Raw genomic sequence first — 24,730 nt, 5'->3', positions numbered from 1 at the left:
TAAAATAAATTTTTCATATTCATTTTTAAAAATTTTAAGTTCCAAATTCACTATTTCCCTCGTTTCTCTCCTCCTTGAGAAGGCAAGCAAGTTGATATAGATAACATATGTGAAGTCCTGCAAAACATATTTCCATATTAGCTATGTTGCAAAAGAAAAACAGACCAAAAAAAAGAAAAAGAAAAATTAAATGTAAAAAGTATGCTTTATCTACATTCAGACATTTTTTCTCTGGAGGTGCATAGCATTTTTCATCATAAATCCTTCAGAATTGTCTTAGATTATTGTATAGCTCAGAATAGCTAAGTCACTCAGTTGATCATGGTACAACATTGCTGTTACTGTGTACAATGTTCTCCTGGTTCTATTTATCTCATTTTGTATTATATAAATCTTCCCAGGTTTTTCTGAAACCATCTTATTGTCATTTCTTATATCACAATAGTATTCCATCACAATCTTATACCACAATTTATTCAGCCATTTCCCAATTGATGGACATCCCCCTCAATTTCCAATTCTTTGCCACCACAAAAAGAGCTGCTATAAATATTTTTGTACATGTAGGTTCTTTTCCATTTTCTTCTGTCTTTTTGGGATACAGCCCTAGTAGTGGTATTGCTAGGTTAAAGAATATGAACAGTTTTAAAGCCCTTTGAGCATAGTTCCAAATTGCTCCCAATAATGATTAGATCAGTTCACAACTCCACCAACAGTACATTAGTGTCCCAATTTTTCCACATCTCCTCCAACATTTGTCATTTTCCTTTTCTGTCATATTAGCCAATCAGATAGGTGTGAAGTGGTACTTCAGAGTTATTTTAATTTGCATTTCTCTAATCAATAATGATTTAGAGCATTTTTCATATGATGATAATAAATAGCTTTTTTTCTTCTTCTAAAAACTGTGTGTTAATATCCTTTGATCATTTATTATGTGGGAAATTACTCATTTTTATAAATTTGACTCAGTTCTCTAAATATTTGAGAAATGAGGTCTTTATCAAAGAAACTTGCTATAAAAACTTTTTCCCCCTAGTTTCCTGCTTTCCTCCTTCTCCTCCTTCTCCTCCTCCTTTTGTGAGGTAATTGGAGTTAAGTAACTTGCCCAAGGTCACACAGCTAGCATGTGTCAAGTGTCTGAGGCTAGATTTGAACTCAGGTCCTCCTGAACCCAGGGCTGGTACTTTATCCACTGCACCACCTAGCTGCCCCTCCTGCTTTCCTTCTAATCTTGGCTGCTCTGGTTTTGTTTGTGCAAAAACTTTTAAATTTAATGTAATCAGAATTATCCATTTTATATCCCGTACTGCTGTCTCTTGGTTGATCATAAATTATTCCTTTATCCATAGACCTAACAGGTAAAATTTTCCACTCTCTCCTAATTTACTTATGATATCATCCTTTATGTCTAAATCATGTACCCATTTTGACCTTACCTTAGTATTGGTGTGAGATGTTGGTCTGTACCTAGTTTCTCCCAAATTATTTTCCAGTTTTGCTAGCAATTTTTGTCACATAGTGAGTTCTTGTCCCAAAATCATGGATCTTTGGGTTTATCAAATTATCAATTATTACTGTGTATTGTGCACCTAAACTATTCCACTGAACCACCACTCTATTTTTTAGCTAATACCAGTTTGTTTTCATGATCACTACTTTTTAGTAGCTTGAGATCTGGTACTGGCCACCTTCTTTCACATTTTTTTCATTGATTTCCTTGATATTCTTGACCTTCTGTTCTTCCAGTTGAATTCTGTTATTGTTTTTTCTAGTTCTATAAAATAATTTTGGTAGTTTGATATAGCACTGAATAAGTAAACTAATTTAGTTTAGTTTAAAATTGTCATTTTCATTATATTGGCTCAGCCTACCCATGAGTAATGAAATATTTCTCCAATTGTCTACATCTGATTGTGTAAAAAGTGTTTTGTAATTGTATTCTTATAGTTCCTGGGTTTGTCTTGGCAGGTAGACTTCTATATTGTCTACATTTATTTTAAGTGAAATTTCTCTTTCTATATTTTCCTGCTGGACTTTGTTGGTAATATATAGAATACTAATGATTTATGTGGGTTTATTTTATATCCTGCATCTTTTGCTGAACCAACTTTAACTTTATAATGATAAGACATTAAATACCTTGCTACTGAATCTGTTGTAGAGAAACTTCCTTTGATTAATGGATTATTGATAGATGAAGTGGTTGCAAAGCAAACGGGTTTTATCACATTGCTCCTGGCCCAGTGCTTCTGTTTTCCCAAACACCACTATGGCACAACAAAATTTCATGCCCCAGATTAATTAATTCTTTGTAATTTTTCCCCAAAAAAATATTAGGGTCTGTCAAAGATAAATATGCAAAAAAAGTCTTCATTTGCTTATGATGTTTGCTGAATAATTGAGGCCAGAGAAAAGCCTATATAGCTTTTTGGCCAAACTGATTTATGTTCTGTGAATATTACTTAGATATACCACCTTAGTGCAGAAAACCTTTTTACCTTCCTATAGTGGCACAATATTGCTTCCTGCTGGAACATATGAAGTTCATTTTGACAGATCAGAATCAGTTGTAATTTGGGAGATATCAAGTGAACAAATTCAGGTTTTAGTGCCTAAATGCAGAAAAAATATTATTTTTTCTATAATCCCTGATGACTTTTAGAATGAAATGAATGTTATAAAGAGGAAGAAAGAGCCTCAAAATGCTTCTGTCCTGCCCAGGTGAAAATCATTGTCCTTGGCTACTTTTCTAGTTCAAGCCTTCATCCTCTTGTGCCCCACACAGCTGCTGTATCTGCTCAAGAGTCAGCCTCTGTTGTTAATCTTCATCCTAGAACTCTTCTGTCATGCTCTCTCCATCTCCTGGTGACAGAAGGTGACAGAAGGTCATCCTTAATCCCTGTCTCCAGTGCCGGATGCTCTTTCTCTTGTGGCGTCCCCAGAAGGAGGAGTCAGCATACTCTTTACTCCACTTGGCCATCTCTAGATCTTCCCTTTTGCTTTCTGTCACCCAGCAACTTCTCATTTGCAGTTCACACCATCTTTCTATGTAATGTTCAGATCAGGGCAGGTAATCCCTGTTGCTGCCTCCAGGCCACCTTTCTTTTTCAAAGAGTTCAATACCTTAGGGCACAGTCTTGCTCTCTACACCAACACGTCGCCTAAAACATCCTGACCTTCATATACTTGTTTGGTTGCAGTTTTATGAACTGCATCTGGGATGTGCCAGAGGCAACTCAAAGGGTTCTGCTAGTTAAACTTTCAGTGTGAGCATTTATGCCTCAGAAATCAGCAAATACTATAGATCATTCTTAGATTTATTGTTTTGTTGATTATCTAGATTTAAGATAGTGATGGAAAATGTTAATAATGGAGATTAAACTTACAAGTATGTTGGTCACACTTTGGGGTGTGGGGAGAAAACCACTTGTTAAACATTTGCCAGCACTCTCCCCCTACATTTTTGGGGGGGGGGCAGGGCAATGAGGGTTAAGTGACTTGCCCAGGGTTACACAGCTAGTTAAGTCAAGTGTCTGAGGCTGGATTTGAACTCAGGTCCTCCTGAATACAAGACCAGCGATTTATCCACTGCGACACCTAGCTGCCCCCCCCCTACATCTTAACTCCACCTCAGCCACCCACAAGAAAAATTACACTTGATCTCACCATTAGCCATAACTCATAATTCTAGGATTTTAAACTATAAAGATATTCCTCTCTATTCTGTTTTCCTGTCCTTCTGTCTTTCTCCCTACCTTGTTTATTCTTCTTCTCACTGTGACCTCTGCTCCCTCCATCCCCCCCTGTTCTTCCAGTCTGTCACCTCTGCTTTGGTCTCATTTTCTTTCCTCACTTTCTCATAATGCTGTCTCTTAGTTCTCATACCTGTTTGAATACTTCCTCTTAAATCTCCTTTGCTGGTTCATCATTCAACTCTATCCCCTCAAACATAAGTATACCAGAAAACTCTGTTTTGGACCCTCTTCTCTTTCCATCTTGTCTCCCTTGAAGAGGTCATCCAGTTTTATGGATTAGATGACCCCCAGATCTTATATATCCAGCCCTAATCTCATTTCTGAACTCTAGTACCCCATCACCTTCACCATCCACATGCTAGACATGATTATCTGGATATCCAAGGGCATTCCAAACTCAACCTGTGTAAACCAGAGCTACTTATCTCCCCCTTCCCTACTAAACTCACCTTGTCTCCAAACTTACCTATTTATTTTAAGGGCATTGCAATCATCTCAATAACCCCGGTTTGTAACCTCAGAATCATCTCTGCCACTTCTCTTCTCCTCACCCTCTGTCTCCAGCCAGGTGCTCCGTTCTAGGGATTCGCCTTTTGCGACATCTCTCACATTTGCCCACCTCCTCCCCATTCACACAGCCATTTCTCCTCATTCATAACCTCATCATTCCTTATCTTGATTACTGTGACCGCCTCTGAACTGTTCTCTCCCCTCTTCCTAAAGCACAGATCAGACCATTCAGCCTCCCAGTTCAGAAGCATTGAGGAGCTTGACCACAAGACCTCTAGGATAAAATGCAAACTCCTCCACTGGGCACTTCAGGGCCACTACAACCTGGCACCATCCATCCCACCTTTGAACCTTATTCCATGTTATTCCTCTTCATGTACTTTATACTCTAATCCAGCTGTGCTACTGGCTTCTCAGACTTATCGTTCCGCCTTTCACTCCCATGCATTTACACACGTCATCTCCCATGTTTGCAATAGATTCCCTCATCTCTGAGTTTGAGAATCCTTGTCTTCCTCCAAGTCTCAGCTGCAATGCCACCTCTTATGTGAATTTTCCCCTGATTCTCCTAACACACACACACCTTCCCGTATTTCTCCTTCCAAATACTTTTTCTTTACAAATGTGTGTGTGTGTGTGTGTGTGTGCGCACCTGTGTGTAAAATAAAATAGTCCTTGAAGGACTATTTTTGTCCTTGATACTCAGCATTTAATCTAGTATCTCGTTCACAGTAATAAAGCTTTGTTGAATTAAATTGGAAACATAAACCAAGGAGCAAAATAAAATGGCATTTCTTCTTAACCTTTAGCTAATCAGAAAATTTAATTGACCTTCAGGTAATGATAAAACATAGTCAGAACATCCCATTCTCCAAGCAATCCAGCTAAGTAAAGTTTTGGGCTAAAATGCTGTCAGCTTTTCTGTCATATACACCATATAAATAAATATACAGCATTGTTACAGCTGCTAACCTTCTCTCACGGGATTCTAGTCAACAGCTTGCACCAGATGGACAGGTTAAAAGCCTCAAGTCATAATTAATTAAACTCTGAGACTTAAAATCCACATCAGTGATGATTCTTTTGGTAGATTTTACTTTCATACCAGGAATCTACATAGAATTTTTCACACACCTTTCCCACCCTAACCTCCGCCCCCCCCCCCGCGGCCCCCCCCCCCCAAATCATTAGGTACAAGTACTTCTGTGTACCATACTTACTTCAGAAACCTTTCTATATAGAATGACATATTTAAATATAGGTAGCTAGGTGGTACAATAGATGGTGTTCTGGTCTTCCTGAGTTCAGGAATCCTGACTCAGTCACTAATTAGCTTTGAACCGGGGCAAGTCACTTAAATTCTGTCTGCCTGAGTTTCCTCACCTGTAAATTGAGTGTAATAATAACACCTGCTTCCCAGGCAGGGGTGTGCCAGAGCCATCTCCCACCAGTTAGCAAGCTGATTATTACATATTCAGTGTGAGCATTTACACCTCAGAGATCAGCAAACACTACAAATTAGGGCTTGATTTATTGTTTTGTTGACTGTCTAGACCCAAGAAGGTGACAGAGAAAACGTTAATAATGCATATTAAAATTAAAAGTGTGTCAAGGGTATATTTCCCTTCCCCCTGCCAAAACCAGTTCAACATTTACCAGCACACCCCTGCTCCCAGGGTTGTTGTGAGAGTGAAATTATATAATGTATTTAAAGCATCTGGCAAACTTTTAAAGTGCTATGTCGGTGCGAGCTATTTTTTATTACTACTGCTACTACTATTATTATTATTGTTCTTACTTATTATGCCTAACAAGTGATGCCTCCTGTCAGAGTCTGAGTCCTGTCTGGGCTCAGTTTATTTCATCTTAGAGCCTCACAGAATGCAGATACACACACACCCACCCCTCCCCCCCACTGTTTTCAGAGCTTGGCCGGAGTGGTTCTGATGGGAGACCGGGCTGACCAGGGCTTTTTGTTCTCCTGTCCCCTATAGGGAGCCATGCTCCTCGTGTTCCTTTTATCGCTCCGATGCAGAGGAGAGGACTTAGGAGCATCCCAAGCTACCAGCCCTCTCTAACTAAAGGCCAAGTGTGAGAAGCAAGATAGTGGGAACCAGAATTCCCCCGATTGTGGCTCTTCTGCCACGGGGTCATCACCACCATGGAGGCTTTTGTCTTTGTCCTCACTGGCACCATATGGGGGGCCTCCCAGGGGCTCAGGACACCGGCTGGCTCGTGTCATTCACTGTGGACACTTTTTGTCTTTAAGATTTTTTTAGAGGCTGTTTTCAGCAAGGAAAAATAGAAAGGAAGGGCTGGTGTCTCGGCAGGGCCTGGTGGTGGCATTTGATTGTGTGCCTGTGGGCCCTTTACCAGGAATGATCAGACACTGCGCTTGCTGCGCGTTATTCAGAGCATCCCCATGGGCCCGGGCAGGCCTGCTGTGCCCCATGCCCTGCATGCATGTGTGTGTGAGTGTGTGTGTGTGTGTGTGTGAGTGTGTGTGTGTGCGTGCACGCACGCACATGTGCATGCTCCCTCTCCCCCCAGGAGCACAAGGTCTGTGCCTCTGCTCAGGAGAGGTCGGGGCCTATGCAAATGCTCACCCTGCCCCCGCAGCCTTCCTGTTCCTGGCTCTGAGGAAGCCACTGCAGGGTGAGAGGGCATGTGCTGAGGGGCAGAGGGCAGAGAGGGAAGGAGGCCTTTCCATCCAGAGCTGCCCAGCCTGCCTCCCAGGTGACTGGGGACCCCTCCCCACCATCCCTGGTGTGGCCAGACAGGTCAAGGGTGGACCCTCTTCCTTTTCAAGGCCGGGAGTGGGTGGGCTCACCACCGGGCCACGCTGCTCGATGGGAATGAAATAAAGTCAGGGGTCTGCTGGGGGCCAGCCCCCTAGCCCCAACCAGCCACACTAAAGCCTTGGGGGTCCTTTCTTTCCCCAGAGAAAGCTAGAGAAGCAGAAGAGGGTGGAGAGGAACCAGCAGCTCCAGGCCAAGGCCAAGGACCATTACGAGCAGGCCCTGCTGCGGAGGAAGGGCCTGGAGCCCTGGAAGAGACTCCTGAGTCAAAGCAAGCATAACATGGAGGTGAGAGGACCCCTCCCCCGCACAGCACCCAGCCCAGCCCACCCTCTGCCCCCACAACCTGCAGCCTGAGAGAAGCTTCCTAACACCCCCCAAAGCTCCCATCCAAGACAGGGGTCCTCACAGGAGCTGGGAACTTGGATGGGGAAAAACAATAGATCAATAGATAGTCAGATAGATAGATAGATGTCAGACAGGTGATACAGATAGAAAGTCAGACAGATAGGTGAGATAGATAGATGATAGGTAGATAGAAAGATGATAGGTAGATAGATAAATAGATGATAGAAAGAGAGAAGTCAGACAGATAGGTGATAGAGACAGATAGATAGATGATAGAAAGAAAGAAAGAAAGAGAAGTCAGATAGGTGATAGAGACAGACAGGCAGGCAGGCAGGCAGGCAGGCAGGCAGATAGATAGATAGATAGATAGATAGATAGATAGATAGATAGATAGATAGATAGATAGATAGATAGATAGATGTCAGGTGATACAGATAGGCAGATAGAAAGTCAGATAGATAGATAAATAGATGATAGAAAGAAAGAGAGAAGTTAGATAGGTGATAGAGACAGACAGACAGATAGATGTCAGACAGGCGATACAGACAGAGATAGATTAGATAGATTGATGGAGGTGATAGAGACAGATAGATAATTGGTAGGCAAATAGATGATACATAAAGCCAATAGATATACCCACAGATAGTTAGACAAATGATAGATTTCTAGAGACAGATAGGTAGATAGATATAGGCAGATACATGATAGAAACAGATAGATACAGATAGAGACAGAAAGATACAGACAAATTGATACAAATACATAAATGATAGAAAGAGATAGATGAAAGATATAGATTATGTGAGGTTTGTATATGTAATTTTATATGTATACATGTGTGTATATGTGCATATATATGTGTGTGTGTATAAAAATAATTTTCCCCCTCACCTCAGTTCCTATCCATGACACATACAAAAGCATTAAGGACTGCTTAATCTAGAATCTCTTTCTACACAGATCCATGTAAACTCTCGATCAGAAGAACTTATCCTTTTTTTGTGTCATGGACTCCTTTGGCAGTCTGGTGAAGCATATGGAGCCCTTCTTAGAATAATATTTTTAAAATTCAGAATTGAAGAAAATGCTAAATTTCTTTAGGTTAGTGAAAATAAAGATATATCTGTGTGTATGAGCATGTGCTATACACAAATGAAGATATAACTGTGTGTATAGATTTATGACATGTTTTATGTATCTGCATACAGCTATAACTTTATTGATATATTTATGTATCTTTATTTGATATATACATATTTATTTGTTAACCTCTAAATGAAATTTATATATAAATATAGTTTTATTTTTACCAACCTCTAACTGAAATTCATATATATGTACATACACATATATACATGTATAGACAGATAATCTGTGTATATATAAGGACATCTTTTTGTGTATATATATTTGCATTATAGAGAATTTCAGTTATATATATATACACACGCACATATTACATACACACAGAGATATATCTTTATTTTCACTAACCACTTACTGAGATTTAGCATTTCCTTCTATTATGAATTTCTTTTAAAAAATATTATTCTGAGGGCTCCATATGCTTCACCAGACTGCGAAAGGAGATCATGACGCAAAAAAGGATACGTTCTCCTGATCGAGAGTATCTTTTTTGCAAGGTAAAGAAAAGACATAATAGACACACATGAGCTCATCTAAAATACAGGCTGCTGGCAGTCTTCTGATTCTGGTATTGAGTTATAGTAGAGCAACATGACATTCAAGTAAAAAAATCAAAATTGATTTTAAAAATTAATTGTGTTGGGGCAGCTAGGTAGCGCAGTGGATAGAGCACCAGCCCTGGATTCAGGAGGACCTGAGTTCAAATCCAACCTCAGACACTTAACACTTACTAGCTGTGTGACCCTGGGCAAGTCACTTAACCCCAATTGCCTCACCAAAAAAAAAAGAAAGGAAGGAAGGAAGGAAGGAAGAAAGAAAGAGTTTTAAAAAGAGCTAAAAAAAATTATATAAAAAAATTAATTGTGTGGATAGAGCACCGGCTCTGGATTCAGGAGGACCTAAGTTCAAATCCGGTTTCAGACACTTGACACTTACTAGCTGTGTGACCCTGGGCAAGTCACTTAATCCTCATTGCCCTGCCCAAAAAAAAAAAAAGAAAGACTGAGGCAGTTGGCAGTGTAAGACTAGAGGTCAGCTGAAAGGTAAATTTGAGAATCATGGGCATAGAGATAATTGAATCCATGGGAACTGATGAGATCAGCAAAAGAAATAGTATAGAGAAAGAGGCCTAGGATAGAATCCTGTTGGGATACTCTACATTAGCAGGCTTGAACTGGATGAAGATCCAGCAATGGAAAGACTTTAGGAGGTGATGTCAGATAAACAGAAGAACCAGGAGAGATTAATGTCACAAGAGAAGAGAGGATCAAGGAGAGGGGGGTGATTGAGAGTGTCAAAGACTGCATAGAGGTCAAAAAGGATGAGAACTGAGAAAAGTCCACTGGCTTTGGCACTGAAGAGATCACTGGTAACTTTGAAGACAGCAGTTTTGGTTGAGTGATGAGGTCAGAAGTCAGAGATTAATAAGAGAGTAGAGGAAGTAGAGGTACCTATTGTAGGTGGCCTACTTGAGGAGTTTTACCACAAAAGAGAGGAGAAATCTGGGATAATGGCTAGCTGGGCTGGACATGTTTGCAAGTGTGTGGTGCAGTAGATAGATAGTAAGTATACTGGACTTGGCATCAGTAAGACCTGAGTTCAAATGCTGCCTAGACACTTACTGGGCAAATTAATTAAATTCTGTTTGCTTCAGTTTCCTTATCTGTAAAATTGGGGTGATAATAATAGCACCTGCCTTCCTGGGTTTTGTGAGGATCAGATGAGATAATAATTGTAATATGTTTTGCAAACCTTAATGTGCTATACAGCTGCTGGCTACGATATCGAAGGTGATGATGATGATAGTTTTGTCATATGGTGTGAGATCCAGCACTGGGAGCACCAGTCTTTCCCACTTTTTTCCATTACTTTGAGATTTTTGACCTTTTATTTCTCCAGGGGGATTTTGTTATTATTCTTCCTAGTTCTGTAAAGTAACTTGGTAGTTTGATTGGTGTAGCATTGGATCTCTAAACTAAATTAGGTACTGTTGCCATTTTTATTACACTGGCATAACCCAACCATGAGCAATTAATATTTTTCCAATTATTTAAATCTTTCTTTTTTCTGTAAAGAAGGTATTGTTATATTTGTAGAATTATGCTGTATACCTTGAAAGATATTTAATATATTCAGAAGTTATCATGAATAGAATTTCCATTTCCTTCTCTTTCTAGTGGATTTTATTATATTTAATGTGCAGAAAAGCTGGCTATCATTGACTTTTGTGGGGGGAGGCAATGAGGGTTAAGTGACTTGCCCAGACTCACACAGCTAGTAAGTGTCAAGTGTCTGAGGCTGGATTTGAACTCAGGTCCTCCTGAATCCAGGGCTGGTGCTTTATCCACTGTGCCACCTAGCTGCCCCCGTAATTCTTTTTTAAATAGTATTTTATTTTATTTTTCTCCAATTACATGTAAAGATCGTTTTTAACATTCATTTTTGTAAGATTTTAAGTTTCAAATTTTTCTCCCTCTCTCCCTTCCCCCGCCCCAAGCCAGCAAGCAATTTAATATAGGTTATATATTACAATCATGTTAAACATATTTCACATTAGTCATGTTGTGAGAGAAGAATCAGAACAAAAGGGAAAAAACACAAGGAGGAAGAAACAACAACAAAAGTGAAAATAGTATGCTTCAATCTGCATTCAGACTCCACAGTTCTTTTTCTGGATACAGAGAGCATTTTCCATCATGAGTCTTTTGGCACTGTCTTTGATCATTGTATTGCTGAGAAGAGCTAAGTCGTCTATCATGTTGTTGTTACTGTGTACATTGTTCTTTTGGTTCTGCTCACTTCACCCATTTCACAGTTCATGTCATGATGTAATTCTTAACTGCTTGAAAAATCGGGCCAAGGAAGCTCTTTGATTACCACATGAATTAATCTTAAAATTAATCTCACTAGCATCTCTATATACACAATGGAGTTGTGGAGGGTTTTGCAAAGACAGTATATGTTTATAAAAACAACTTCCTTTTCTTTTTTCCCAAAATTGTCCAGGTGGCAGAAAGTCATTATTGCTCCACAATTCAGAGGAAATACCTACTGACCTGGTTCCATTATAACCAAGAAAGCCTGGCTGAGAAGAAGGCCCAGGCAGATAAACTTTACTCCCAGATATTACTTAAGAGAGCCTTTAGGAACTGGTTAGAGGTAAGGCCTAAAGGAAAAGGGACTTGACGTACATCGGATGGCTTGATGGCTGTTTAATGAAATGAAAAGCAAATAGAATCTAGATTGTCTCTAGTTCAACATGTTCTTCTGGGAATTTTTCAAAGACAGAACTGATCCAGACGATTCAGGCAGACAACATCCAGTCCAAATATTACTTTTATATAACCAACTTGAGCATAATATTCTTTTTGCATAAAAAAATGGAAATCCTTCCAACTAACTAAAGTTGCCTTAAAAGTCTTATCAGTTTAGGCCTCATTCTTAAGATCATTTCTGTTTCTCATTCCACATTTCTGAAAACATCCTTTTAGTAATCTGTTCCTGTTATCTTTGTATGTAGCTGTTCTATCATTCTGGCTTCTAAGGCTTTATGTGTTCTCCTACCCTCTAGACTTCCTTAGCTTTTGTTCCTAGGACACCAACTCTTATTTTCTCTGATTCTTTATCTGTTGCATTTAGTTTCCTCACTACTATTCCTAGCACCTCTCTCTAGTACAAGGATTGCATTGGTAGAGAGAGTTCCCTCATGCAAGACTTCCCTATACTGGTGGTCCTCAAACTTTTCAGTCTCAGGATCCCTATATACTCTTTTTTTTTTTTTCGGGGCAATGGGGGTTAAGTGACTTGCCCAGGGTCACACAGCCAGTAAGTGTCAAGTGTCTGAGGCCGGATTTGAACTCAGGAACTCCTGAATCCAGGGCCGGTGCTCTATCCACTGTGCCACCTAGCCGCCCCTTCCCTATATACTCTTTTTCTTTTCTTTTTTTTTTTTTAGTGAGGCAATTGGGGTTAAGTGACTTGCCCAGGGTCACACAGCTAGTAAGTGTGTTAAGTGTCTGAGACCGGATTTGAACTCAGGTACTCCTGACTCCAGGGCCGGTGCTCTATCCACTGTGCCACCTAGCTGCCCCCTCTATATACTCTTAAATTGTTAAGGCCTCTCCCCCCCCACACACAGGGAGTTTTTGTATATGTGGTTTAGTGTTGACATTTACCGTGTTAGAGGTAATTAGATGGTGCAGTGGAAAGAGTGGCAGGCCTGGAGTCACGAAGTCTCCTTGTTCTGGAGTTCAAAGCTGGTGTCAGATACTTCCTGTGTGACCCTGGGCAAGTCACTTAACCCTGTTTGCCTCAGTTTCCCCATCTGTCAAATAAGCTGGAGAAGGAAATGGCAAACCACTCCAGTATCTTTGCCAAGAAAAATCCAAATGGGGACATGAAGGGTTGGACATGACTGAAAATGACTGAACAGCAGTTTACCACAGTAAAAATTCAAATGTCTTAGTATTGTTATAAAAACAATCTTAACCTTGTGACCCTCTGAGTCCCCAGACCATTCTTTGAGAACTACTATCCTGTACAGATGAAGGGTTGACATCTTCTCTCAGATCTATAGTTGTAGAGAGTTGCCTAAAACAAGAGGTTAGGTCACGTTTCTCAATGCTATTCTTCTCTCCTCTCTCCAGTACAAGGATTCTCTAACTATTGCAGAAGAAAAAGCAAAAAAACTTAGTGCTGTATTTCTTCAGAAGAACATTTTTATGTCGTGGCTCAACATGGTCCATGAAGAGAAGATTGCTGCTCAGAAAAAGCTTCAGATCGCTATCAAGCACAGTGACAGGTAAGCCTGTCCAGCATTCCAGAACTAGCCAATAACCTTGCACCTTGCTGTACAGGTTGGAATGTGTGCCATTGATTGGGAGAGCCGAAGGAGGAAATAGAGAAGCAGGGAGAGTAGGTGTTAGGAGACTTGAATGTTTTGGGCCCATTTGTCATTATATTACTATTTATTATAAAGAAACACTTTTATTCTACATCATCAGATAATGAGAGGAAATGTGGCACAGTGGATCAACAGCTGGCCTTGGAGCCAGAAAGACCCAAGCTCAGGGGGAAGCTAGGCGGCACAATGGATAAAGCACTGACCCTAGATTCAGGAATACCTGTGTTCAAATCCAATCTCAGACACTTGACACTTACTAGCTGTGTGACCCTGGGCAAGTCACTTAAACCCTGCCAAAACAAAAACAAAAACAGAAAGACCCAAGCTTAAGCCCTGCCTGTTAATACCTCGTGGCTTTGTGACCCTGGACAAGCCACCTAACCTCCTAGTGCTCTCCATCAATCAGTAAACATTTATTAAGCACCTGCTATGTTCCAGGTAGAGAAAGCACCAACCTGCATTGGTAAAGGGAGTTTCCTTACCTTGGAGTTCCTTATACCAATGAAATCACAGGTCCTGTCCCTATCCCATCATGGAGGAAGTGAATTCTTTAGAACTGAAACCTACTCTTTTAAGTGTCAGAACTTTTCTTTGAACCATCTTTGATGAAAATCTTTTTATTTTTGTTTTTTATTTAAGCAAGGCAATGAGTGACTTGTCTAGGGTCACACAGCTAGTAAATGTCAAGTGTCTGAGGCCGGATTTGAACTCAGGCCCTCCTGAATCCAGGGCCAGTGCTTTATCCAGAAAATCTTTTTTTAAATGGAGTAAATTTGAAATGGAATAAATTTCCTGGCCTTCTGTTATACAGAAAATTCTGAACATAATTTTAACTTTCCTAGATAGCTTAGGATCATCATTATCAACATTAATTATATGACTGTCCTTTAACACCTGTTTCTGGACAAAAGCTCACCTATCAGAGCCAGGGAGCCCCAGGCTAAGTCCAGCATGGCTTTGGGGGGGTGGGGGAAGGAAGAAATGAAGATGATGGCTGAAGTGCAGGCAGCATGAGGAGGGGGATAGCCTCTTCACCTTTGTAGTTTCTAATCTGCTTTGGGCTGGGAAACCAAGTAACCAGCTATAGCTCAAGAAAGACTAAAATGGACTTAAAAAAAAAAAATAGACTTTTGGACGCCTGTGTCAGCTGTTCAGAAACCTTTTTTTTTTTTTTTGGGTTGGGGGAGAGCTCCCTTCTAGATGAGATTACCGGATAAATGTTCTCTGAGATTTTCTCTATAGTGATCACATGGTTCTGTGTAATTTTAGATTCTAAATGTGGATTCTAATCTGTTCCCTCAGTTTTGGGGGAAACTGACTAAAATCACTGCTAAAACGAGTTTAGGTTTTTAAGGGTTTATTGGAAAATAGAAAGAAAAAGATTGAGAACAGAATTCCAACAGCCTGGCATTCCTTTCTTTCCTCAAATTTCCTGTGAAGTCCTCTGCCGCCACCACCACCAAGTCAGGAACCCAAAAAACACAAGAGCTCTCCGCGCAGGCTCCCTCTCCTCCTTCCTGTCTCCTCCCAGAAAATAGGAGGCTCCTCAAGTTGATTGGCTGGTAGCCTTGATAGACAGCACCCATGAGCAAACATCATTTCCTGACGCCAAAGAAAAGCCACAATGCCTCTGAGGCATTTTCCTCATGGCGGAGCTTTCCCACAGCAAGTCTCCAGTAGGTGGCATCATTCCAATTATTACAGTTCATTATAGCACACTTTGTCTAAACACCATGGGACCATTTTTCTGGGAAAAATGTTTGCCCACACCAGATTGGAGAGTTGATGGAAAGTATCCCTTTCATACATCACCAAAGTCTCCATCTCTCCTTACACTCCCAACTCCATCATACCAGAGTGAAAAATGCCCTGGATTAGGATTTAGGAAGCCTAGACTATAGTCCTGTGGCTTTGGTTGGGAAGACCCTTAATCTTTCTCTTTCACTTCCCTCTCACCTGTCAAATGATGGGGTTGGTTGCTATAATCTCCAACATTTTGTGATTCTTTCTCGGGGGTCCCATCCACACTCCTGTGCACCGTCACAACTAGGGGATACTGCAGCGTAGCACTCTTAGTGTTTCAGAGCTGCCTTCTAGGTCTTCAGCATATGGTGGGGATGGGTTCATCAGGGACATCCATTTGGTCTTCAGGGGGAGCAGTGTGAAGGCACTAACTCAGGGTGGTCTACTAGCATGGGCAGGCAGCGTGTACTTTCAGAAGTTGTGTCATTTGCAATGGCACATCTTTAATACTTGTGTAGGTTTATTACACTTAAAAGAGGATTTTAAATTAACAAAATAATAATATTGACATTCTGTGGTGCTTCGTTGCTCTATTCTATAGAAACAGTTGACAACCTTAATCCCCCCAGTCTCATTTCAATAGAACAATATGGAATAGTACCACATATTGGATGTACTAAGAATTGAGGGGAAAGCCTTGTCCATGGGCTTGGTCTTTAATTTGCAAGATTGTGCGGAAAAACAGTTTGATAACACTATGGAGTTGCATGTTATTTAATCTATATCTCTTCCAGATCATTCTATAAGTCTTCTATTTTTACATGCTGGAACGAAAGGCCAGTAGAATGTTTCTCTCCCATGATATCAACACCATTATTTTGAAGTTCTGTAATCGGAACTCGGGCTCCAGTCCAACTCTGTTCAGCTGTACTGATTCCACATTAACTTGGCTAGTAAAATAAAACATAGAAATTAACATAGGGTAATTTTTATAACACTGCTTTTCTAACCAAAAACACATTATCTAATACAAATAAATATATTTTACTTAATGTAAGAAACAGTTTTAGGCATTTCGGAGGGAATAAAAGACATCTAAGACATGGTCCAAACCCTTCAGGAGCTCAAAGTTTCATTAGAGAAGGAGATGTATAGTACAACTGTACACATGTACAGGTATATAGCAGTCCACAGCTAAATGTCAGATGAGTATTATCAAGAGTAAGTGCAGGGTGTGACGGACTAGATTCTTCTCACCAATGCAATGGCACAGAAGAGTTCCAGGGAACTCATGATAGAAGAGGATCTCCAAATCCAAGAAAAAAAAAAAAAAAGAACTGCGGAGTATAGATGCTGAATGAACCATACTATTTCTTTTGGTTTTGGTGCTGTTGTTTTTTTCTATTTTGAGGTTTTTCATCATTGCTGATTTTTTTCTCTTATAACAGGACTAATGCAGAAATAGGATTAATGTTATTATGTGTATATATATATGTGTGTGTGTGTGTATATATGTATATATGTATATATATGTATATGTATATAGATATATAGATATAACCTATATCAGATTACCTGCTGTCTAGGGGAGGGGGAAGGGAGGGGAGGGAGGGAGAAAAATCTGAAATTGTAAAGCTTGTATAAACAAAAGTTGAGAACTATCTTTACATGTAACGGAAAAAATAAAATACCTTATATGGGGAAAAAAAAAAAAAAAGAGTAAGTGCAGGGGCAGCTAGGTGGTGCAGTGGATAAAACACCGGCCCTGGAGTCAGGAGGACCTGAGTTCAAATCTGGCCTCAGACACTTAACACTTACTAGCTGTGTGACCCTGGGCAAGTCACTTAACCCCAATTGCCTCACTAAAAAAAAAAAAAAAAGAGTAAGTGCATCATGGGTTCAGAGAAGGAAAAAATCACTTCCATCTAAAGTAGTCAAGGTAGGCTTAATGGAGATGCTATTAAAGAATGAGTAGAATTCCCATAAGTAGAGAGAAGAAAGGAGGGTTTATTCCTGGCAGGGGGAAATAGTGTCAACACATATATGTGAAGGCGGCCAAGCACTGAGCTTGTTTGAGGCTCAGTGAGGATGCTCCTTTGCTGGAATGAAGGAATTATATGGGGGAGCAATGCAAGATAAGGTGGGGAAAGAGCATCTTGTGGAAGATCTTATAAATGCCCACGAAGGAGGTTTGGACTTTATCCTATAACCATTAGGCAACCAGGAAAAGTTTGGAGGAGTTTATCAGGTGGTGGTAGTGAGTAGGAGGTGTTCAGGGGGACCACTTTAAGTTATTGCAACAATCTGGATGGAAAATGCAAAGAGGTTATATAGCAGTGTTTTCTCTGGCAGAAACAGAGGAGAGATATAAAAGATTTGACAGTGAATATGGCAGGATTAGGGAGATGGAATCAGAAATTCTGACTGAGATTAAATGTTTAATTAAATGATTACTTGGGGGCAGCTAGGTGGCGCAGTGGATAAAGCACTGGCCTTGGATTCAGGAGGACCTGAGTTCAAATCCAGCCTCAGACACTTGACACTTAACTAGCTGTGTGACCCTGGGCAAGTCACTTAACCCTCATTGCCCTGCAAAAACAAAACCAAAAACAAATGATTACTTAAATCATGGTACCATTAACAGAAACAAAGAAGTCAGGAAGGTAAGCATTTTGAGGAGAAGATGCATTCAGTTTTGTACCTGACCCAGAGTAGGAACTATGTACACAGGCCTCATCCTCTGTCCTAGATTTTAAGCTCCTAGAGGTAGGAGACCGTCATTTAAAATTTTTATATCCCTAGTACCTTCCATATTTGTTCTTTTGGATTGGTGCTGTGATTTCATTAGCTAAGAAATATCCTTGAGGGAAGCTCCCTTTACCAGAGCACTTGCTCTTGCTCAACAATTTATACCAAGAGACTTAGAGAATTGCTTGGTCAGTAAAATTGGGGGTCAGTAAAAAAAAAAAAAACAACCAAAACCTTTACTAAGCACCAGGCACAGTGCTAAGCAGATAGCATTACAAAAATAGGCAAAAGACCTTTAATGCAGGAGACAACAAGTGAATGATTACTGCTATGTAGTGTGGTCTGAGCTTTGGTGCTTTCTGATAGGTTCCCTTCTTTCATCATTTCCCATTTCTCTAGAGACTCTTGACCTTTTGTTCTTCCAGAAGAATTTTCTATTTTTTTTAACTAGTTCTATAAAGTAATCCTTTGATAGTGTGATTGGTGTGACACCAAACCTGTAAGCTAATTTAAGAAGTATTGTCATTCTTATTATATAGGCACGGATCAAACATGAAGTTTCTAACTCTACAATTATTTAGGTCCTTACTTCTACAAAGTGTTTTGTATTTATACTCATGTAATTCTTCTCTATCTTGATAGCGGAACTCCTTGATACTTTGCAGTATACAGGATCCAGCTGTTTTGAATGGAATTTATTTTTGATCTTTTGGATAGATTTTGTAGGAAATAGGAAAAAAAGGTCAATTATTTTATGGGTTTATTTTATATCCTGCTATTTAAGTTACTGTTTCAATGAATTCTCAATTGATTCTTCAATGAATTCTCTAGCGTTCTCTAAGTAAACCATCCATCTTTTTTTTTTTTGTCCATGGCTATTTCCTCGAATTTTATTTTTCTTGTCTTATTGCTATAGTTAGCATTTGTAGAACTCTGTCAAATAATAATGGTGACAGTAGATAATTCTCACTTGACCCCTTATCTTATTGGAAAGGCCTCTGATGTTTCTCCCCTTCAGATAATGCCAGCTCTTGGTTTTAGATAATTATTTACAATATTAATAAAAGGTACATTCATTCCTGTGCCCTTTAATTTTCTTTTAACAAAAATTGGTATTATACTGTTGGGGAAAAATGGCTTTGCAATATGTAAAATGTCATCTATTTCTTCCTCCATAAAACCATCCCTGATGTTCCTTCCACCTTAATCACCACCATCACCCCCCAACCAAGATAGAAGCAATGGCTATTTCTTTTTTTTTATTTTTTATTTTTTGTGAGGCAATGGGGGTTAAGTGACTTGCCCAGGGTCACACAGCTAGTAAGTGTGTGTTAAGTGGCTGAGGCCGGATTTGAACTCAGGTACTCCTGACTCCAGGGCCGGTGCTCTATCCACTGCACCACCTAGCTGCCCCAGCAATGGCTACTTCTACAAATCTCAGAGCATTTTGTCTACGCATCTTCTATATGCAGAATATCAGACCTGAGAAATCATATAGTCCAAAGCACTTCATCTGACATAAGAGAAATGAAATGGAAACTTGAAACCAGGTTATCCCATTCTAATCTGTCAGTCATTTCCCTATAATAGATGGGAAGTCCTCCTGAGGGCAGGAGCAAGGATATCATTCATCTTTGTATCCTGACAACCCAGTCCAGGGTCTTGTCCGTGCATATATGGTAAATGCTTGAGAGGTGAATTCAACAAATGTTGATTCATGTGTGATGAAATGAAAATGAATACATGTTTACTTTGTAGTCGTGGTAGAAATGCCTGTGGCAGACCTGGAATGTAGACCTTGAGAGTGTGCTAATATAATGGAAATGACAATACCACCTAAATTTAACTTTCAGATTTAGTGCCATGCCAGATGATGAGAGGGTTACTTTATACACTAGACAACATAACATCATTCATCTGGAGAAATAAAAAGTCAGGAATCACAAGGGAAATAATGAAAAAAGGGAAGAGAGGATCTAGCAATACCAGATCTCAGCCTATACACAAAAGAAGGGAATAAACATTTATATGGTGCCTATTATGTGCCAGGCACTGTGCTAAGAGCTTTGCAAATATTCTCTCATTTGATTATCACAATCTTGCAAGGTAGGTGCTGTTTATTCTCCCCATTTTACAGTTGAGGAAACTGAGGCAGACAGAGTTTATGTGACTTGCCCAGTCATGCCTTCCTCTCCCTGTATCTGAGAGTTAGATTTGAACTCAGGTCTTCCAGACTTAACTACTGCCCCACCTAACTGCTTACCAAGGAGCAGTCATCAAAACTATTAAAAAACCAAAAAGTTGATCAATGGAACAAAGTAAGTACAGAAGACCCGGAAGGAATAGTATATAGTAGGATAATATTCAATAAACCCAAAGGGTAAAAGACTCACTAATCAACAAAAATGCTAGGAAAACTGGAAAGCAGTCTGGCAGAAATTAGGTTTAGATCATCATCTCATATACAGTAAGCTCCAAATGGATACATTACCTAAGTCTAAAAGGTCTTATCACAAACAAATGTGAAAAAGGAGATATAACCTTTCACAACTATGGATAGGGGAAAATTCTTCAGCAAACAAGGGATAAAGATTATCATAAGAGAGAAAAATGGATAATTTTGATTATATAAATTGAAATTTTTGTGCAGTCAATGCAATTAGAATTAAAAAAAAAAAAAGACAACTAGTTGGGGGCAGCTAAGTGGTGCAGTGGATAAAGCACCGGCCCTGGACTCAGGAGGACCCGAGTTCAAATCCAGCCTCAGACACTTGACACTAACTAGCTGTGTGACCCTGGGCAAGTCACTTAACCCTCATTGCCCTGCAAAACCAAAACAAAACAAACAAAAAAACCACTCTGTACACTATCAAAAAAAAAAAAAGACAACTAGTTAATTGGAGAAAATGATGGGAGAATTGTAAAGATTTTGGTGTCAAGAGGTATTGTAAATGAATATAAGGTCTTAAGGGGACTGACTTTTCATTTCCTTTTTACACATTCCATAAAGTCTTTTAAATGAGTAATGTCTCAGTTAACAAAGTAACCATGTCCTACCATAGCACATCTTCATCAGAGGCCTCTTTATTAAAGATAGAATTAATTTAGGAGATATGGTAGGTCTTCAGGGGTATCATTCAAATTCCCTGTACCCCTGTCTGTGAAAAATGAAACATTGTGATAATGGAATATAGCAGAGGTATCCTAAAAGCCTATATGATAGAAATGCTTATTCTCATGGAAAGTGTTTATTCTCATCTGCAAAGTGAGATAGTTCACACTTCCATATTTCCAGATCAGAGAGTTGTCTGTTATTTTTTTCTCTTTGGAAAAAGAGAAAGAGACAGCAAGATTGCTGAATTGACTTCCTTGCTTGAGATTAGATTTTAGAATCCCAGTTGTCTGCCAGCTCCCCCAATAGAACCCATTGATAACTGTGATTGCATATCAAAGATTTCTTGCTCCTTGGGTCTTAGGGAACAATCCTCTTCTGCAGTACCCATTGCCAGAGGCTGCTATAAGACAGAAGCAAAGAACTTTTATGATCTTACTTAGAGCTAAGCAGAATCCAGGGCTGACCTTATCGAGCACTTTGTTTTGTAGTCTTTTTTTGCCCACATGTACTATTTTGAGCCATGTTTGCCTGTGTTGTTGTTTTCTGCCCCATCAGGCTACAAGCTTCAAGAGGGGCGAAACAGTGTTTTGCCTAAACTCCGTACCTTCCACACCCCAAAGGGCAGTGCCTTGCACAAAGCAGGTACTACATAATTGGAAGGGGATGTTCTATCTAAGGAGTTCGTTATAAAAGAGTCTCACTCACAGAGGTGGTGGTGTATTTTTAAAGTTTGCAAAGCACTCCTTCACTACAAATAGAAAATAACCTTTTCCTTTGTATTTTTCTTTCTGTTTCTTAAAGGAGAATTCTTTCAACCGTGTTTCAGACATGGAAAAAACTTCCAAAACTTATGAAAGAGGAAAAATTAAAGGAAGAAAGGAGGGAGGAACTCCGCAAGAAAGTAGCTGAAATCCTTCCAGACTTCAGAACTGTGAGCTCCTTGTGAAGATGAACTGAAGCAGGAACATTAGGCTCAGTCATCTTAAGGATGAACAACTTCTCAGTGCCAGGGAAAAAACATCAATAAGTGTGGGGCCTTTGGGAGAATTATCATTGGCCCCTAAGGCCTGTTTAGATGTTATTACTTAATTTGTTTGCCAGAAATTATTTGGAACAAAGGACAACTTGGAAACATTCTGGGATCTTAAATTTTCCTCCTTGATTTCTGCTACATTGCTAATCAAAGGAGCTTGCCAGAAACTTTACCACAAAGGGGGGGGGGGTCACTCCATAGCAACAGAATTTCATAATCTCTAGGTCATATAAATTCACTTCCCATGATCACTTGGAACCATTCTTTACACGCAGACTGCCTAATTTTATAACGTCAGTCTGAGCACATGGGGGAGAAAAGTGAGCCTTGCTAATCTGACAAAGTATGTTGTAATACAACCCTACCTATAAATAAAGTATTTCTGGAATGGTAATACTGAGTACTGTCTTGAAAGGTTGACAATTACACTTATAGCGGGTAAGATCAAAAGAGGGGGGAATAATACTTGCCCACATCCTTTAAGGATGCCTGATAGCAGGCGATCATGGCATACATCAAAAGGTGTTCTTCGTAGCAGGGGAAAAATAGTTTCCACCAAGGGTTCTCTCTCTTTTTCCCTCATAGTGAAAAAGGAAGCAACTTGGTAAGAGTACTTAATACTCTGAAGACTGATGACAGAGTAATAGAATCACTCTAATTTAAATGTCCTATCTTTCCTTCTCACATAACGCCTTCCGTCCTTAGCTGGCTTCCAGAGGCTGGATGACCACTTAATGGAGATGTAAAGATTTTTGTTGTAGGCAGGATTGGGGCTAGATTACCTTTAAGATCTCTCCCCTAGGGGCAGCTAGGTGGTGCAGTGGATAGAGCATCAGCCCTACATTCAGGAGGACCTGAGTTCAGTTACTAGCTGTGTGACCCTGGGCAAGTCACTTAACCCCAAGTGCTTCACCAAAAAAAAAAAAAAAAGATCTCTCCCCTAGCTATAAAACAGAAATGCCTCTCCTATGTAGCTGGCCAAATGCTAACTCTTGAATTAAAAAAAAAATTAAATGAAGAGCCATTGTACCTAGAGGTACATTTGATTTTGCTTCTACTATCCCCGCATCCTCTAGATCAGGGTTCTTAACCTGGGGTTCTAGATTTCAAATGGGTCCATAAACCTGGATAAAAAAAAATCTTTTTCACTAACCTCTCCCTGAAATTTAGCATTTTCTTTTATCTGAAAAATAAAAATTCATGACATTTTCAAAGGTTTCACCAGATTACACAAAGAAAGGTGTGACCAAGGAAACCAGGTGGTGGCACATTGGATAGCTCCGGAGTCAGGAAGACCCGAGTTCAAAAATGGCTTCAGGGGTAGCTAGGTGGCACAGTGGATAGAGCACCGGCCCTGGATTCAGGAGTACCTGAGTTCAAATCCCGCCTGAGACGCTTAACACTTACTAGCTGTGTGACCCTGGGCAAGTCACTTAACCCCAATTGCCTCACTATAAAAATTAAAACAAACAAACAAAACAAACAAAACTGGCTTCAGACACTTACTAGCTATGTGGCCTGAGGCGAGTCACCTAACCTTTGTTTGCCTGTTTCCTCAACTTTGTAAAATAGGGGTGATTTTGGCACATGCCTCCCAGAGTTGCTTTGAGGATAAAATGAGAGAAAATTTGTAAAGCTCTCTGTAAACCTAGAAGTATTATATAAATGCTAGATATCACAGTTATTGTGTACAAAAGCTTGGAGATGGGCAAAGGAAGTATTCATTTTTCCCAAAGTGATTTGCCCTGGCCACCTGGAAAATAAGTGTCAGGGCAGGGATTCAAATGCAGGTCTGGCAGAGGGCTAAACAACATAAGGCACAAATTTATGGATGTTTTTTTCCCCTCATCTCAATCATCACCTGGATGGTCGCTGGTCCTTATTAAGGGGGTGAAATCTATTTTGCTCAGGCTTACTTGCCAATTTATTGAACCTGACAAAAGGACCTTGGGAAAGAACTTCAGTGCTGCAGAAAAGCAAGATAAGGTGGGGCGGGGCTTCAGAAACCTAATTTTTACTGGGAAGACAGGTGGTGGATAGTTTAGATTCCAGAGAGAATATTGGTAATATCCACATACTGGTAATAGCTTTGGAATGGGAGGTTGAGTGTGGTACAATGGAGAGAGTGCTGAAATGGAACTCCCTTGGCCTCAGTTTCCTCATATGTAAAATGAAGGGAGGAGATCACCACTAAGGTTAAGTCCTTTCCAGCTCTAGAGCTTTAGGCCTATGATCTATTGATACAGCATTATATCCATTTTCTTTTTTTTCTTTTTCTTTTTTTTTTTTTAAGTGAGGCAATTGGGGTTAAGTGACTTGCCCAGGGTCACACAGCTAGTAAGTGTTAAGTGTCTGAGGCCGGATTTGAACTCAGGTACTCCTGACTCCAGGGCCGGTGCTCTATCCACTGCGCCACCTAGCTGCCCCATTTTCTTAAGAGTATAATGGCACAAAACACACACAGAAGAAAAAAATTCGAAATAGTTATAATAGGCTTTTAAAATACAAATCACAAATACAGCTCTTTTCCTTTTAAGAAAACTTTATTTCCAACTTAAAACAATTTGGTCACGACACAATTTTTTGGTCACGACACATTATTTTACATAAATGGCAGTTATTTTGAAA

The 24,730-nt window shown here is 39.8% G+C and overlaps 2 protein-coding genes across 2 annotated transcripts in view; one reads left to right on the top strand and one right to left on the bottom strand.

The window, feature by feature from the left end:
- The window catches only part of CCDC191 (coiled-coil domain containing 191), a 121,637-nt gene extending 99,171 nt beyond the window's left edge, over positions 1-22,466 (top strand). The window contains exons 14-17 of the mRNA XM_043992872.1: positions 7,211-7,354; positions 11,567-11,719; positions 13,207-13,361; positions 21,871-22,466. Coding sequence (XP_043848807.1) covers positions 7,211-7,354; positions 11,567-11,719; positions 13,207-13,361; positions 21,871-22,015 — 597 coding nt within the window. The 3' untranslated portion in view covers positions 22,016-22,466. The remainder of the gene's footprint in view (positions 1-7,210; positions 7,355-11,566; positions 11,720-13,206; positions 13,362-21,870) is intronic.
- ZDHHC23 (zinc finger DHHC-type palmitoyltransferase 23) overlaps positions 15,898-24,730 on the bottom strand; it is a 32,688-nt gene continuing 23,855 nt past the window's right edge. The window contains exon 5 of the mRNA XM_043992878.1: positions 15,898-16,156. Within this exon, the coding sequence (XP_043848813.1) occupies positions 16,024-16,156 (133 nt within the window). The 3' untranslated portion in view covers positions 15,898-16,023. The remainder of the gene's footprint in view (positions 16,157-24,730) is intronic.

The sequence above is a fragment of the Dromiciops gliroides genome, chromosome 3 (genome assembly GCF_019393635.1).
Source record: "Dromiciops gliroides isolate mDroGli1 chromosome 3, mDroGli1.pri, whole genome shotgun sequence".
NCBI lineage: Eukaryota > Metazoa > Chordata > Mammalia > Microbiotheria > Microbiotheriidae > Dromiciops > Dromiciops gliroides.
This window is presented reverse-complemented; position numbering and strand designations above follow the sequence as displayed.